A 14,027-nucleotide genomic window follows, 5' to 3' on the forward strand; every position below is an offset into this window, starting at 1 on the left:
CCTTAAGGTTAAACATTACTTTGTGAGACCACATTATAAAGACAAAGAATGTCTGCAACAACAATTCTGGGCCCAAATGTTTGAGTGGGCGATCATAGTCAAATAGTCAGTTGTTTTGTGCAAAGTTCCTTGTTCTGAAATAAATACTTTCTGCAATAGCACATCCAAGCATATTCACACAGTCTTTATCGTTCAATGTGTAGAAGAACTGATCATTCTTCTCGTAGGCGCAGGTAGAGGTCAATTGCCTTATAAGCATCCAGAGGAACATCAAGACCATTCTCTGCCATGACAGAGGTGCACAACGTGAAGACATCATCATCACAAGCAATGTCACGTCGGTGAATGCAGTCATTTTCACAGTGGTTGACTTCTTCCTCTGGAATCTGGCACAAATAGTCCTGTGTGTTCTATAATTCTGGCACCAAGTACATGACATCGGGACGTCTGTGGGGGACATGGTCGTTTCCTGAGGGCCGAATAAGGTGACAACTATGATGCTGATGTGGCGCAGGGTGAAAATGAGTCTGACACCCCTGTTTTAAGAGAGCCGTGTTTTTCTTGCTGCCAGCATCTCATAAAAAGGGTCAGCGCTCACAGCAGCAGTGATGCTCTGTATCCACTTGTCCTTCTCCTCAGGGGTTGGCGCCGAGATGCGGTACACCACATGATTGCCCTCTACCAGGCGGCCGTCCGCCTCCGTTTTGCAGGCTTTCATCAGCTGTCTGCTGTTGTTAGGGATGTACAGTTCAAAGCAGTTAGGCTTCCTGAGATCCTTCACCTCACGGATGCTCAGATTCTCCAGCGGAATGATCACCCTGGGTTTCTTATCCGTAGTATGTTTAAAGTAGTAAAGGCAGTTATCCATCAGGATGAACCACCGCCTTTTCCATGTTTTCACCCGTCCTCCTCCCAGTTTGAAGAGCCAACCCTCTCTGTCAGGGTTGAAGAAGGCATTGTTCTCATTGTCTTCAGGAATCTTGAATGGCTCATTCTTTATGCTCTCATAAAGATTTCGGAGGAGTTCATCTGGCAGGTTGCCTCCATCATTGATTCCTCGATACATAGAGATGAACCTGTCCACACTGGGCTTGTCTCTCACATTTGGATTATGAAGGCTAGTGTTTAGCATGATTATGGAAAATGAAAGTACATAGCAGGTGTCAATGTTCTGGAAGACTCCAGGATTACATTGACAGTACCTCTGCGCAAAGGCCTCCATCATCCTGTCAATCTTTTGTGCTTCTCCTGGCAGACGGAAACTCCAGAGGAACTGCCTGAGAGCCTGTACCAGGTTGAACCCTGAAAATTCATGAAGCCCAAGAAATGTTTGGAGGACTTGAATATTAAAGTCGTCTCTCTCACCCAGGTAATCCCCAATGGCTGTTTTGTTCAGCCCCTCTCCCTTGTATAGGAGCTGGGCGATGTCCTCAGACGTGTGCCGGAGAAGATTGTTTTGTACCATGAACAGGATACCCTTCTTAGGGTCCATGTTGAATTTCTTTCTTCCCATGGCGACATGCCTATTCTTTTCTAAGATTTGGCTGCGTTTGGTGCTGGATTCAAGGCCCTCCACTTCCATGAGGGCCTCTCTCAGCGCCTCCCACAGCCTCTGGATCTCCAGCAGAAGGGCTCCTTTCCTCAGCCGGATGTCCTCAAGTTCAGAGTGCTTCTCTGGACTCAGGTCCATGGAGACTGCAGCAGACAGGAAAAGGAGATCGTCAGCGGGTGTGGAGCTCAGCAGGTTGGCAATCTCTGCCAGTTTGGTTGTTGGTTCAACTCCCATGGCAGAGTAATCGTAACATTGTTAAGCCCTTGAGCAAGTCCCTTAGACCCAAGTGCTCTGACCCCAAACTCTCATCACTTCGGACAAAAGCATATGCTGAATATATGTAATCCCAAAGGGCAGTTACAGAAGACCCCAGGACCGGAGTAACGTGGGAAGCAATTACTGATGCCTGGAAGCTTTGGGGCATGCAAATAAACTGCATCCAAAGGCAAATGGCTAATAAAGAATGCTCTGAATGCCAGGCATTCGTCCAGCAGTGAGATCGTAGAGATAATGAATAAAGATAGAAAGTGTGAATAAAGATAAAACATTTTGATTGTATTTGCGAAGCGATGCTGGATGTGCTGAGCTCGCCGGGAAGGTCATGTGGTCCGCATTCCCTCCCCATGCACACGTGATCAGCTCAATCACACCGAAATTGTCGGTTTGCTGCCCTTCAGGGAAACAATCTAAAGGGTGTTACGGGAAAAGTAATCGATGCAAGAGCCAATGATGTTCTCCTGGTGCCTACCCCTGTTTATGTTATCGTTACTGACACAAACAATGATGAACGATAATAAGCATTTATAAGCCATGATGACCGCACCATTAACGTGGAGCTGCACTAACGTCTGTTTTTATAGCTAACCAGCAAGTCAACCTCTCCCCCTGGTAATGCAACAGCGGCGTTTAAACAATACGTTTACACCGGCTTGTGATCAGTGGCCTGTACTACGAATCAGGGTTACTGGCTTATCGGGGTAACTTGACGGATTTAAGGTACCACAGTTTAAATGAACTTCATATTTGTTCATCGGGATGTCTGAATCGGTGCTAATCAGTACTACGACGCCAGTTAAGAAGTTGATTTGTTCCATCGGCGTTAACTGAACTGGAGTTTGTGCGCGTTCACATAAATGGAGCACGTTCGGCAGCGTAAGTCGCCGTTTGACTCATGGCGCGATCTCTATATTTCACGCAGGAAGACTGCATGATAATTATACAGGGCTATGAGGAGTTTAAATCAACACTGCAAAGAAAGTCCAATACCACTGCAGTCAAGAAAAGCAGGCAGGCTTGTTGGCAAGGTACTGCCGACCGAGTAAATGCATAAGTACGTTTTCATGCTCATAAAACGTGGTCTAAAATATCTCACGACTGAGTATTAGACTATGAAGTGTTGTGTGAAAAAATTTAAATACTGATAATAACTACAAAGGCTCACAGAGGCGACACAGTTCAGAAGTCACCCAGCTATTATTTGCTGTTAAGTAATGTGATGCTCCCTAAACTTCCATTACTGTGATGTTGGTCATAATGTAAACCTAATGTTAACAATAACTTAACTGATCCGATTTCAAATACAATAGTAGTGGAAAGCATACGTGGCAGCAAGTCAAGATGAGATATAATAACATCATGTCAAGTGGCAGGGCTATGTATTTATATTTCTACTCATTATGAAAGATTTGTTGTGTCTGGCCAGTGTTTCTTTGTTTTACAGCTAATACGATAATGTGTCTGTTAATATTACACTTATAGAAGGTGAGCCATTGTTTAATAAACAAATGATTTACAACAGGACAAAACAGAAGCATATGTGCAGTGGGAAAACGATTATGAACCTGTCACCGCGGTTAAGTTAGCCTCATATTCGATATTCAGTTTTCTGGCTTTAATAACGTTTAACGGAAGTAGGGTGGGGCGTTTTTTATGAGAGAATTGTGTCCAGTACACAGACAACGATGCACATCGATTATTTTTGCGCTTCAAACCATTTCGTGATTTGTGCCAAATCGTGTTAATAGCTAATAATGCTGTAATGACAGGCTGGTTTAGCATTTTGGCCTCATGGCGACTGTTGCACACCCCTTTGTTTCCCAGATTGCTTTACGTACGAATTGTAATTAATTTTTAAATGTTCGTACGTATCCATATAAATGCAACGGGACAATACATGAATAGGTTAATAACTTTAAAACTAGACAAGACAAGCACATCTAGTGCAGTGTGCTTTGATCAGTGGACAACAGGGAACAATGCACACCCATTGGGTTTTCAGAATACTCTCTAACAGTTATTCATTGATACATTGTATGCATATTATATGTCATTGCTCCGTTTCATACATATTGACAGAGAGAGTCCCTCACGATTCGCGCGCTACAGGATCATCCAAGTACGCCGGCATTGTCTTCGGAGAAATTGTTCTTGGAGGGGCGGTGCTCATACAGGGCTGGCTTACGCAGAAACCTCGACTTAACCGAGAACATAAACTACTCGGAGCAGGTTTGAGACGCAGCGTAAACTGCCATAGCAGCATGCCTCGACTAAAACCTAACCACCTTTTGTAGTACGGGTTAATCGCAAAGTTACGCCTCACGTCATCAAGTTACTCACAAAGTTACCCTGTTAAGCCAGTAACTCCGCTTCGCACAGTTGTCTAATTAGCACAACAATTTCGCTGTCAACGGGACAGTTCAGTCCGTTGTTGGACAGCCGAAACAGAAAACAATAATATACAGTTAAAAGGTCCAGTCTAATAGCTCGTTGCTCCACAAATTGTATAGAGCCGAGAATGGGTGTGCCTAGGCGCATGGTTACCTTTAGTCAAGTTGTCATTGTGCTTTGAGGAGCGTCGTTTAATTAGTCACACGCATGTTTCCGACATAGCGAAATAAAGCGTCCCGACACTATGTGTGTACCTAGCTAGATGGTGGGGTATCCCGTGGGTTTCTGCCTATGGCGTTTAATAGCTAGTTCTTGAGACGGATATACTCACTGTAGTCCAGATCATCCATTTTTAGCATATATGTATCAGTCGTGAATGTCATTGAAGAGGCGTGGAAATAATGGGTAAATCCAGAGAAAGAGAGCATGTATAGGAAGGGGCAAAGACGTAAGTGACAGTTTGACGCAATGCGTTCTAGAACTCCGGCTTTTTTTTTTTTTTCTTTTTTTTTTAGAAATGTACAAACAATGCAACAATTAATATATAAGTAGTAGTATCACAAAACCCTGAGCATATAAAAGGGGAGAATAAAGAAAAGACAAACGATGGTGAACATACAAAATAGAGCTTCGAAGCACTTTTTTAACTAAAAGAAATAACAGAAAATGAAGGGAAACCCAGATCTTTTAGGGGCCATACATTTCAGTACCTCCGCACGGAATGTTATATTCTGGTCTCATTCACGACAACTCCAGAATATCTATTTCCTACCCAACGGGGTAGTAAGATTTATTAATAAGTCATGCGACTCAGATTGGTCTTACACCACGTGCAATCTCAACATACAGCCAAAACATCCCGCTTCAGCTCTCTTGTGTGTCACACTAAACCGTCCGTGCTGTAACACAATCCTATGTGGAACCAAACATAAACAGTAATTCACATTACTACATCCCTTCTCTTTTTGTTTTTTCTTTTCATTTGGACACAAACAAAAGTCCTTTTTTCCTACTCAGGGAGAAAACAATATGAAACACCAAAGAACATAAAATAATTTTCCTATTTAAACATTTACAATTCTGCAAGCTGTAGGGAACCCAACTTTCACAGAATACACAACCCTTCCCCTCAAACAATAAAGGTTGTTATGTCCTCAGTAGGTAACATAGTCCCTGTACCGACATGGCAGAACCACTGTACGGCCTGACCTTGTCGTGACACCCCCTGAAACCTCGTCAGTCCTGATCTGGTGCTCACGAGCTTCCGACTGAGCCGTCACTGAGCTACTCAGTGCCTCCGTGTCCGTCATGGCCTTTTCGTGTTTTATCACGCCGGCGTGTCTCAGGTGCCTCCGATTCCTCCTCAGGACACTTCCAGAGTCCAACCGAACCTCATAAGACCTCGGGTCAACAGTCCCAACCACCACTCCCTTGCTCCAAGTGGAATGGCGGTCAAAAGGCTGAACTCTGACACTGTCCCCTATCTTCAAGGAGTCCATGTCTCGGGCTGATCGGTCATAGCACACCTTTTGGCGTTTCTGTTTCATCTCCAGCTCCCGCCGGGCTGGAATGACTTTTGGCCTCAGCAGGCTCGTCCTGGTCGGCAAAAGCGTCTGTGTCCTCCTGCTGAGCAGCCTCTGAGCTGGGCTGGTCTCCAGGCCTTGTGATGGTGTGTTGTGATGGTCCAGTATCGCAAGATACGGGTCCTGTCCCGCCATCTTTGCCTTTAACAGCAGCCTCTTTGCTGTCTTCACAGCTGATTCAGCCTTCCCGTTACTCTGAGGGTAACCTGGTGAAGATGTTTTGTGCTGGAAATCCCACAGTCGACTAAATCTCATAAACTCACTGGACGTATACTGTGGTCCATTATCTGAAACAACAATGTCCGGGATGCCCTGTCTGGCAAAGTGAGCCTTCAACTTTCTAATCACTGTGGTGGACTTGGTGTCCGGGAGATAGTCAATTTCCCAGAAGTTTGAATAGTAGTCCACTGTGATAAGGTAGTCCTTGTTGTCAAACATGAACAGATCTGAGCCTACCTTAGCCCATGGTCTTGTTGGGATCTCATGTGGGACTAAAGTCTCTTTCTGTTGTCTGTAGTCAACTGACCTGCAGATGTCGCACTTAGTCACATGAGTCTTAATCTGTTCGTTCATGCCTGGCCAATACACACACTCTCTGGCTCTCCTTAGACAACCTTCTACCCCTAGGTGTGTCGAATGTAGTCTAACTATGATCTCCTGCCTCATGGTAGTCGGAACAACAACACGTTCACCTCTAAACACAAGTCCATCCTGACTACTCAATTCATCCTGGAACGCGAAGTATGGTCTGATGTCACCGTCAGCGTCTCTTTTGTCAGTCGGCCACCCTTTGTGAATCGTGTCTATGAGGATCTGTAGTGCTTTGTCCTCTCGTGTAGCAGTCCTTATTCTGTTTAGTCTGTCTGGTGAGATGTGTGCATGAGTGACCATGTTAATGCTCTCTATTTCCTCCTCTCTGGAGCCCTGTGGTGAGCACTCTGGCAGATATGCCCTGCTCAATGTGTCTGCTAATAACATGTCTTTACCTGGTACATACACCACATCCAAATCATATTTCTGAATGTGCATAAGCATCCTTTGCAACCGTTTGGGTGCACTTAACAACGGTTTCCTTACGATAGTCTCTAAGGGTTTGTGATCACTGTGTACTACCACCTTACGACCATATGTATACTGGTGAAATTTCTCCATACTGAAGACTACAGCCAACAGCTCCTTTTCTATCTGTGCATAACCTTGCTCTGTACGTGTAAGTGCTCTACTCACAAAAGCTACTGGCTTACCCTTCTGGGTGAGTGCTGCACCTAACCCTTTGTCAGAAGCGTCACATTGCACTGTCAGCTCCTCCTCTGGGTAGTAGTATTTCAGGACTGTAGCCCCTGCTATAGTCTCTTTCAGTCTCTGGAATGCGTCGTCATGTCGAGTCGTCCTGTTCCACTCACTGTCTTTATGAGTCAGTTGTCTCAGTATGTCGCAGTGGTCAGACAGATGTGGGCAAAACTTTGCTAAGTAATTCACCATATCTAACAGTCTCTGTACTCTGTACTGAATGGACTTCACGTCTGTCGGTCTGGGCATCTGCTCTATAGCCCTAACCTTCTCTGGGTCTATTTTCAAACCATTGCATGTCAGCTGATGTCCAATGTACGTAGTCTCCTTCTGTTTAAGTTTAAACTTGTCTGCGTTTAACTTAATGTTTTTCTGCCTGCACCGAGTCAAAAACTGTCTCAGCTTCTCGTCATGGTCACGTACTGCTTCAGTATATGTGTTCCCTTGACCCGTGATCAGCACATCATCTGCAATGATCTAGATCCCTGCCAGTCCATCCAAAGCTTGTGTGAGCTTTCTCTGGAACACTTCCGGAGCTGGACTTATCCCCATTGGCATCCTCAGCCATCTGTAGCGTCCAAATGGAGTCGAAAATGTTGTCAGGTAGCTCGACTCCTCCTCCAGTTTCACGTGCCAGAATCCATTCTTCACGTCGCAGACAGAGAACACTTTAGCCTTTGACAGCTCTGGCAAAATGTCCTCAATGGTTGGCAGTGGGAAGTGGCTCCGTTGTAGGGCTTTGTTTAAGGGTTTTGGATCTATGCACACCCTTAGGTCCCCACTCTGTTTTTGGACCACGACCATCCCACTGATCCAGTCTGTGCTGCATTCTACTGGTGTAATGATCCCTCTGCGCTGAAGATCTTGAAGCTCCTTTTTTAACGGCTTTATCATTGCGATAGGGACACGCCGTTTTGGTAACTGCACTGGTTTCACAGCTTCATCCACCTCGAGCCTTAGCTCTCGCTCCAAACAGCCATCTCCAGTGAAGACATCGGCGTACTCTGCTTTAATCTGATCCATGTTCCACTCATTGGCTGTTGGGTGCTCTGAAGTAACAATGCTGTCCAGTTTCAAGATGTTTTCGTAGTGCACTTTTATGAGCTTCATCGCTTCGCTGGCTCTTTTGCCCAGAAGCGGCACTTTACAGTCTGTGTCAACCACTTGAAACTCCAACCGATACCGTTTCTGATTTCTCGGGTTACGTAGCATAACTTTGCATTTCCCCAACGGCTTTATCTCACTTTTGTTGTACATCATCAACACAGTCTGTGTGTCTTCCAACTGTGTGTTCGGGCTTAGCATGTGGATTGGCATTACATTACAACTGGCACCACAGTCAATCTGAAAATTTACAATCTCTTTGCCCATCAACATGCCTGCAAAGAGTTGAGTGCCTTTCACTTTGTCCGTGATCTTTGTAGTTGAGCCATGTGTGTCTGCCTCTGTAACACAGAGAACGTCCTCATACTCATCACTCTCACATGCTGTCATGTTGTGTACAATCGTCCTCCTTTTCTGCTCTGAATGTGCCGTGCATTTAACTGCAAAGTGGTTTTCTCTGCCACACTTTTTACATTTCTTCCTGTATGCTGGACATTTTTCTTTCTTTTTTTCATGTGTTCTGCCACAAAGCTTACAGTCCACTGCGTCGCCGATCCGTTTCTGGCGCGCAGCTCCACGCACAGCATGCACCTCCTCCACTGCAGCTCCCGAAATGGTTTTGCTGTTTTCCCGCGACAGCTCCGCGGCTCTGCAGTGCTGTATGCATGTATCCAGTGTCATGTTCTTCTCACGCAGCAGTCTCTCCCTCAAACTGGGGTTGTGAAGTCCACATACAATCCTGTCACGAATCAGTGAGTCCCTTAGTACTCCAAAATTGCACGTTTTTCAGCAGCTTTAACTCCGTCACATAGCTGTCGATTGTCTCACTGGCGCCTTGGTTTCTCGTGAAGAACCGATAACGCTCCACCGTTTCATTAACTACAGGATTGCAATGATTGTCAAACTTCTCAATGATGTCCTTAACCGTCCACCGGTCTCTCGCCGTGTCGCCCATTAGCGTGTCTAGCAGCTCCCTGCCGCTCTCTCCAACGAGATAACTGAACAGGCTTACTTTTTTCTGTTCGCCATCTGAGTCCATGGTCAGCTCCACATAGAGCATAAACTCGTCCCTCCAGGTCTTCCATGTCCGCGAAAGGTTACTGGAGTCCAATACCAGCGTCGGCGGCGCTCTAAGGCCCTCCATGCCTCGTGGCGGTGCTACCTCGATTAGCCGCTAGTTGCTCCGCTCTCCGACAGGCGTATCTCGGGAGTTCACTACGGCCGTGCAGCTTACTTCGCTGTCGGCTCCGCTGTCCGCTCCGCTGCCACCATGTTATATTCTGGTCTCATTCACGACAACTCCAGAATATCTATTTCCTACCCAATGGGGTAGTAAGATTTATTAATAAGTCATGCGACTCAGATTGGTCTTACACCATGTGCAATCTCAACATACAGCCAAAACATCCCGCTTCAGCTCTCTTGTGTGTCACACTAAACCGTCCGTGCTGTAACACAATCCTATGTGGAACCAAACATAAACAGTAATTCACATTACTACACGGAAGGGGTGGGGATCTAAAAATTTGACCAAATTTTGCGTACGTGTGCGTATGCTGGAGGGGGGGGGGGTGAATCAACTTGAGTAATTTCAAAATTACGTGTTTCGTTCACGATACCTGACCTGCTGGATTGCATTCCATACGTGCATACAACTCAAAACGTCTAGTTCATCTCCCGATCATCAGCCGGCTTTTTGTTATCCCTGAAGTTAACAGGAACGTTTGTAGCTCCAAAAAGCAGTGCATAATTCGACTGATGATCGCCACGTACTACGGACTAAAAGTTTGGCCCCTTATCCTTTGCAAAAGTTTCACTGCAGCTTTTTTCCTCATTAACGTCAAAGCTGTGAAGAACTGAGAAAGTTCTTTTTTGAAGATAAAAAAAAAAGTTTGGAGGAGTTTTGAAGAATCTTGTTTTATGAATATAGATTTTCCCAACAATATAATTTTATTGAGTAAAAGATAAAGCGTATCATCATTTAAGACAACACCAAAGATAATATCATTACAAGTAAAGGAAGTCAAGAAATGAAATTTTGTACCTGTTGAGAAGCAACAAGAGAACAAGTGGTCCAAAGTTTCTATGTCATTATTTTAAAAGGTGCAAGTATTATTATCAAAGTTAAATTTAGCATGAAGAAATTCACTACAGTGATATATAGCATTGAATACTTTAAACTGTAACTCTGACTTTGGGGGGTATTGGATAATAAATATATTTAGTGCAAATGTGTGTACTGGTTAATTTGAATTTTTATTGGAAAGGTGATGAAATAGTTCGTAAGTAATGTCTAATAATATTATGTCTAATAATTTTATTTAGGAATTTACCCTCCTTATAAAATAATACCATTGAATTGGAGAGGAGGGAGGCTATGAAATAGGACGAGGGGAGAATTGTTTAAAAGTTTCCTGACCAGCTGGAATAGCCTTTAGAACAATATCAAATTCTTTTTTAATAAACTATTTGTCACAGGAGATCGGCAGCGATCGCGGGCAGAGCGGCGATCGTGCGGGCAAGGAGCAGGCAGGCAAGCGGGATACGGGGAAAACGGGGATTTATTGGGAGCAGGACGGGAAACAGGCATTGACTCTCACAAACATCAATGACGGACGAAGGACTCAGGTAAGACACGGACTGAAATAGACAGGACTGAGCAAATGAACTGGATACAGCTGGGTACAATCGGGAGAAAACACGTGGGTAATCAGGGGGCGTGGCACACAGGAGGAGCGGACGAGCCGGGCATGACAGAACCCCCCCCCAAAGGCGCGCTTCTCCGGGCGCGCCAAGGAAGGGGGCGACGGACGGGACACGGGAACCGGGACCTGGAGCAAAAAAACAGAACCATCAACGAGAGACGGGAAACAGGACCGAGGCACAGAACAGGGCAAGAGACAGGACATGAGACAGGAGCTGACAAAGGGACGGGAAGGCAGAGAGACAGATCAGGAAGGGAGACACAGCGGGAACAGGAGGAACAAAAGGACCAGGAGTGAACGAAGGGAACAGAGGAGGACGAGGAGCAGAGACGGGAGGAACAAAGCGAGGGGGAGCAGAGACAGGCGGGACAAAGAAAGGGGAAGCAAACGAAGGAGGGACCAGGGCAGGAGAGAAGGGAGAGAAGGCGGGGGAACAAAGGGGAGCCCGTGGGAGCCCCAGCGGGCGACGGGCGGCAGCCGGAGGGGCCGCAGACGGCCGGGAGGCCGGAGCCGGAGGGGACCGAGAAGGGGCCGAGGAGACAGGGCGAGGGACCCGCGGAGGGGCCAGGGAGGGAGCAGGAGGGAGCACCGGGGAAGGGGACGAGGGAGCAGGAGGGGCCCACGGCAAAGGCCCGGAGGAGGGGGGAGCCGCAGCAGGCGGCGACGTCCGGTGGAGGGCCGGAGGTAGGGGCCCCGCAGGCAACCGAGGAGCCGCCGTCGGGGAGCCCGCAGGCGGCCGACCAGGCTCTGGAGAGGGGAGCGAGGCAGGGCGACGAGGCACCGGAGAGGGACCCGCAGGCGACAGCCGACCCGGAGGGCCAGGAACCGCAGGCGCCAACCGAGCCCCAGCGCAGGCGAGGCAGGGCGAGCCAGGGGGCAGGGCGGGCGGGACCCCAGCCCTGCGTCTGTGTCCCCTCCCCTTGCGGGACACAGACAGGCCGACCCTAGGTCGGGGTCGACGTGGCCGGGACGAGGGACAAGGGGTTACAAGTTCTGTCCCCGAGGGGTCCCATTCCAGCTCCTCCACCTCCAGAGAGGGAGGAGCTGCGGTGGAGTCTTCGGGGACCTCCTCGGGAACCGGGGTCAAGGGACTTAGAGCGGGAGTAGGAACGGGGCCAGGAAGTAAAGTCATTCGGAGCGCCTCGGGAGCTGCTGCAGGCGGAGGGGGCGCCTCGGGAGCTGCTGCAGGCGGAGGGGGCGCCTCGGGAGCTGCTGCAGGCGGAGGGGGCGCCGGGTCAGGAACAGGAGCGCGGTCAGGAACAGGAGCGCGGTCAGGAACAGGAGCTTGCTGCAGTGGGGGCGCCTGCCCGGGAGCTGCAGGTTGCTGCAGTGGGGGCGCCTGCCCGGGAGCTGCAGCAGGCGAAGGGGGCGCCGGGACAGGAACAGGAGCGCGGTCAGGAACAGGAGCGCGGTCAGGAACAGGAGCTTGCTGCAGTGGGGGCGCCTGCCCGGGAGCTGCAGGTTGCTGCAGTGGGGGCGCCTGCCCGGGAGCTGCAGGCTGCTGCAGTGGGGGCGCCTGCCCGGGAGCTGCAGGCTGCTGCAGTGGGGGCGCCTGCCCGGGAGCTGCAGGCTGCTGCAGTGGGGGCGCCTGCCCGGGAGCTGCAGCAGGCGAAGGTGGCAGCGAAGGCGGCTGCGCGGGCGGCAGCGAAGGCGGCTGCGCGGGAGCGGGGTCCGCGGGCGGCGGCCGCCGCGTGGGAGCGGGGTCCGCGGGTGGCGGCGGCCGTTCCGCCGGCGTAGCCGGGACCGGTGCTCTCCGGACAGGAGAGGCTGCCTGGGGAGACAGCTTAGCAAAGCTAGGGACCATCCGGGCGATTGGGGAGACATCCCGATCCTCCTCTGGGAGGGCTGCCGGGATGAGGGCACATGCCCTTAAGGCGATCGTCGGGGCGATCGCCGGTTCCTTCCGTCTCCTCCTCCGGCTCTTGGTAGCGGCGGGAGGTGGAGCTACGTCCGCCAATGCGGACGGCGGAAGGATTGGTCCCCGCTCGCTGGGAGCGACGGAGCGCTTGGTCCGGAGCTGAGCTATCCGCAGGAGACCCTCGCGCAGCTCCTCGGCCAAGCGGGCTTCTAGGTCGAGGGCTAGCTGGCCGAGGGTCTTCTCACACCAGCGGACGAGGCTCCACGCTGGACGATCCTCAATGATTCCGGGTTGGGATCTCCAGTACGCTACCTGGTCTCCGAGGCGGAAGTACTCCTCCTCGGAGATGTATTTCGCCTTGTTGGGGTCCGTCATTCTGTCACAGGAGATCGGCAGCGATCGCGGGCAGAGCGGCGATCGTGCGGGCAAGGAGCAGGCAGGCAAGCGGGATACGGGGAAAACGGGGATTTATTGGGAGCAGGACGGGAAACAGGCATTGACTCTCACAAACATCAATGACGGACGAAGGACTCAGGTAAGACACGGACTGAAATAGACAGGACTGAGCAAATGAACTGGATACAGCTGGGTACAATCGGGAGAAAACACGTGGGTAATCAGGGGGCGTGGCACACAGGAGGAGCGGACGAGCCGGGCATGACACTATTATGTTTTAAACAAAAGTTTTCAAAAAACAGAACATTTCTTGTGATGTCCAATAGATGCAAAGCTGACCAGACGTTCTTCTCTACCCAACGTTCATGGTACGGGGACTGATTTCTGTGGGTAATATATCTATTATTCCAAATAGGTACCAAGTTTGGACTGAAAAATAATAAGAGCATAAGAAATTTACAAACGAGAGGAGGCCATTCGGCTCATCAAGCACGTTTGGGGAGAACTTGACTAATAGTTCAGAATTTTTGAAATCTTATCTAGCTCTGATTTAAAGGAACCCAGGCTTTTAGCTTGCACTACATGAACAGGAAGACTGTTCCATACTCTAACTACACGCTGTGTAAAAGTGTTTTCTCAAGTTCAGTTTAAAATGTTCTCCCACTAATTTCCATCTATGGCCATGAGTTCTAGTATTTAAACTAATATTGAAGCAGCCATTTCGACCTGAACAACTGAACAGCATCTCGACCTGTTAGAATCTTATATACTTGCAGGCTCATGATGGTCATTGACAAGAAAGGGCATTAAACTTGGCAAAGGGGACCGTAAAGAATGGAAGATAGTTTGTTATTCTTTATATAAATTCAATA

The 14,027-nt window shown here is 48.7% G+C and overlaps 1 protein-coding gene across 1 annotated transcript; it reads right to left on the reverse strand.

The window, feature by feature from the left end:
* Positions 1 to 541: 541 nt before the first annotated feature.
* On the reverse strand, positions 542 to 1,798 carry LOC125723839 (cytohesin-2-like). The gene has a single exon (XM_049000677.1). It carries the CDS (start codon positions 1,784 to 1,786, stop codon positions 542 to 544), a length of 1,245 nt encoding a protein of 414 aa, XP_048856634.1. The 5' UTR covers positions 1,787 to 1,798.
* Between the last annotated feature and the right edge of the window lie 12,229 nt (positions 1,799 to 14,027).

This window comes from Brienomyrus brachyistius, unplaced genomic scaffold, assembly GCF_023856365.1.
Source record: "Brienomyrus brachyistius isolate T26 unplaced genomic scaffold, BBRACH_0.4 scaffold52, whole genome shotgun sequence".
NCBI classification, from domain to species: Eukaryota; Metazoa; Chordata; class Actinopteri; order Osteoglossiformes; family Mormyridae; genus Brienomyrus; species Brienomyrus brachyistius.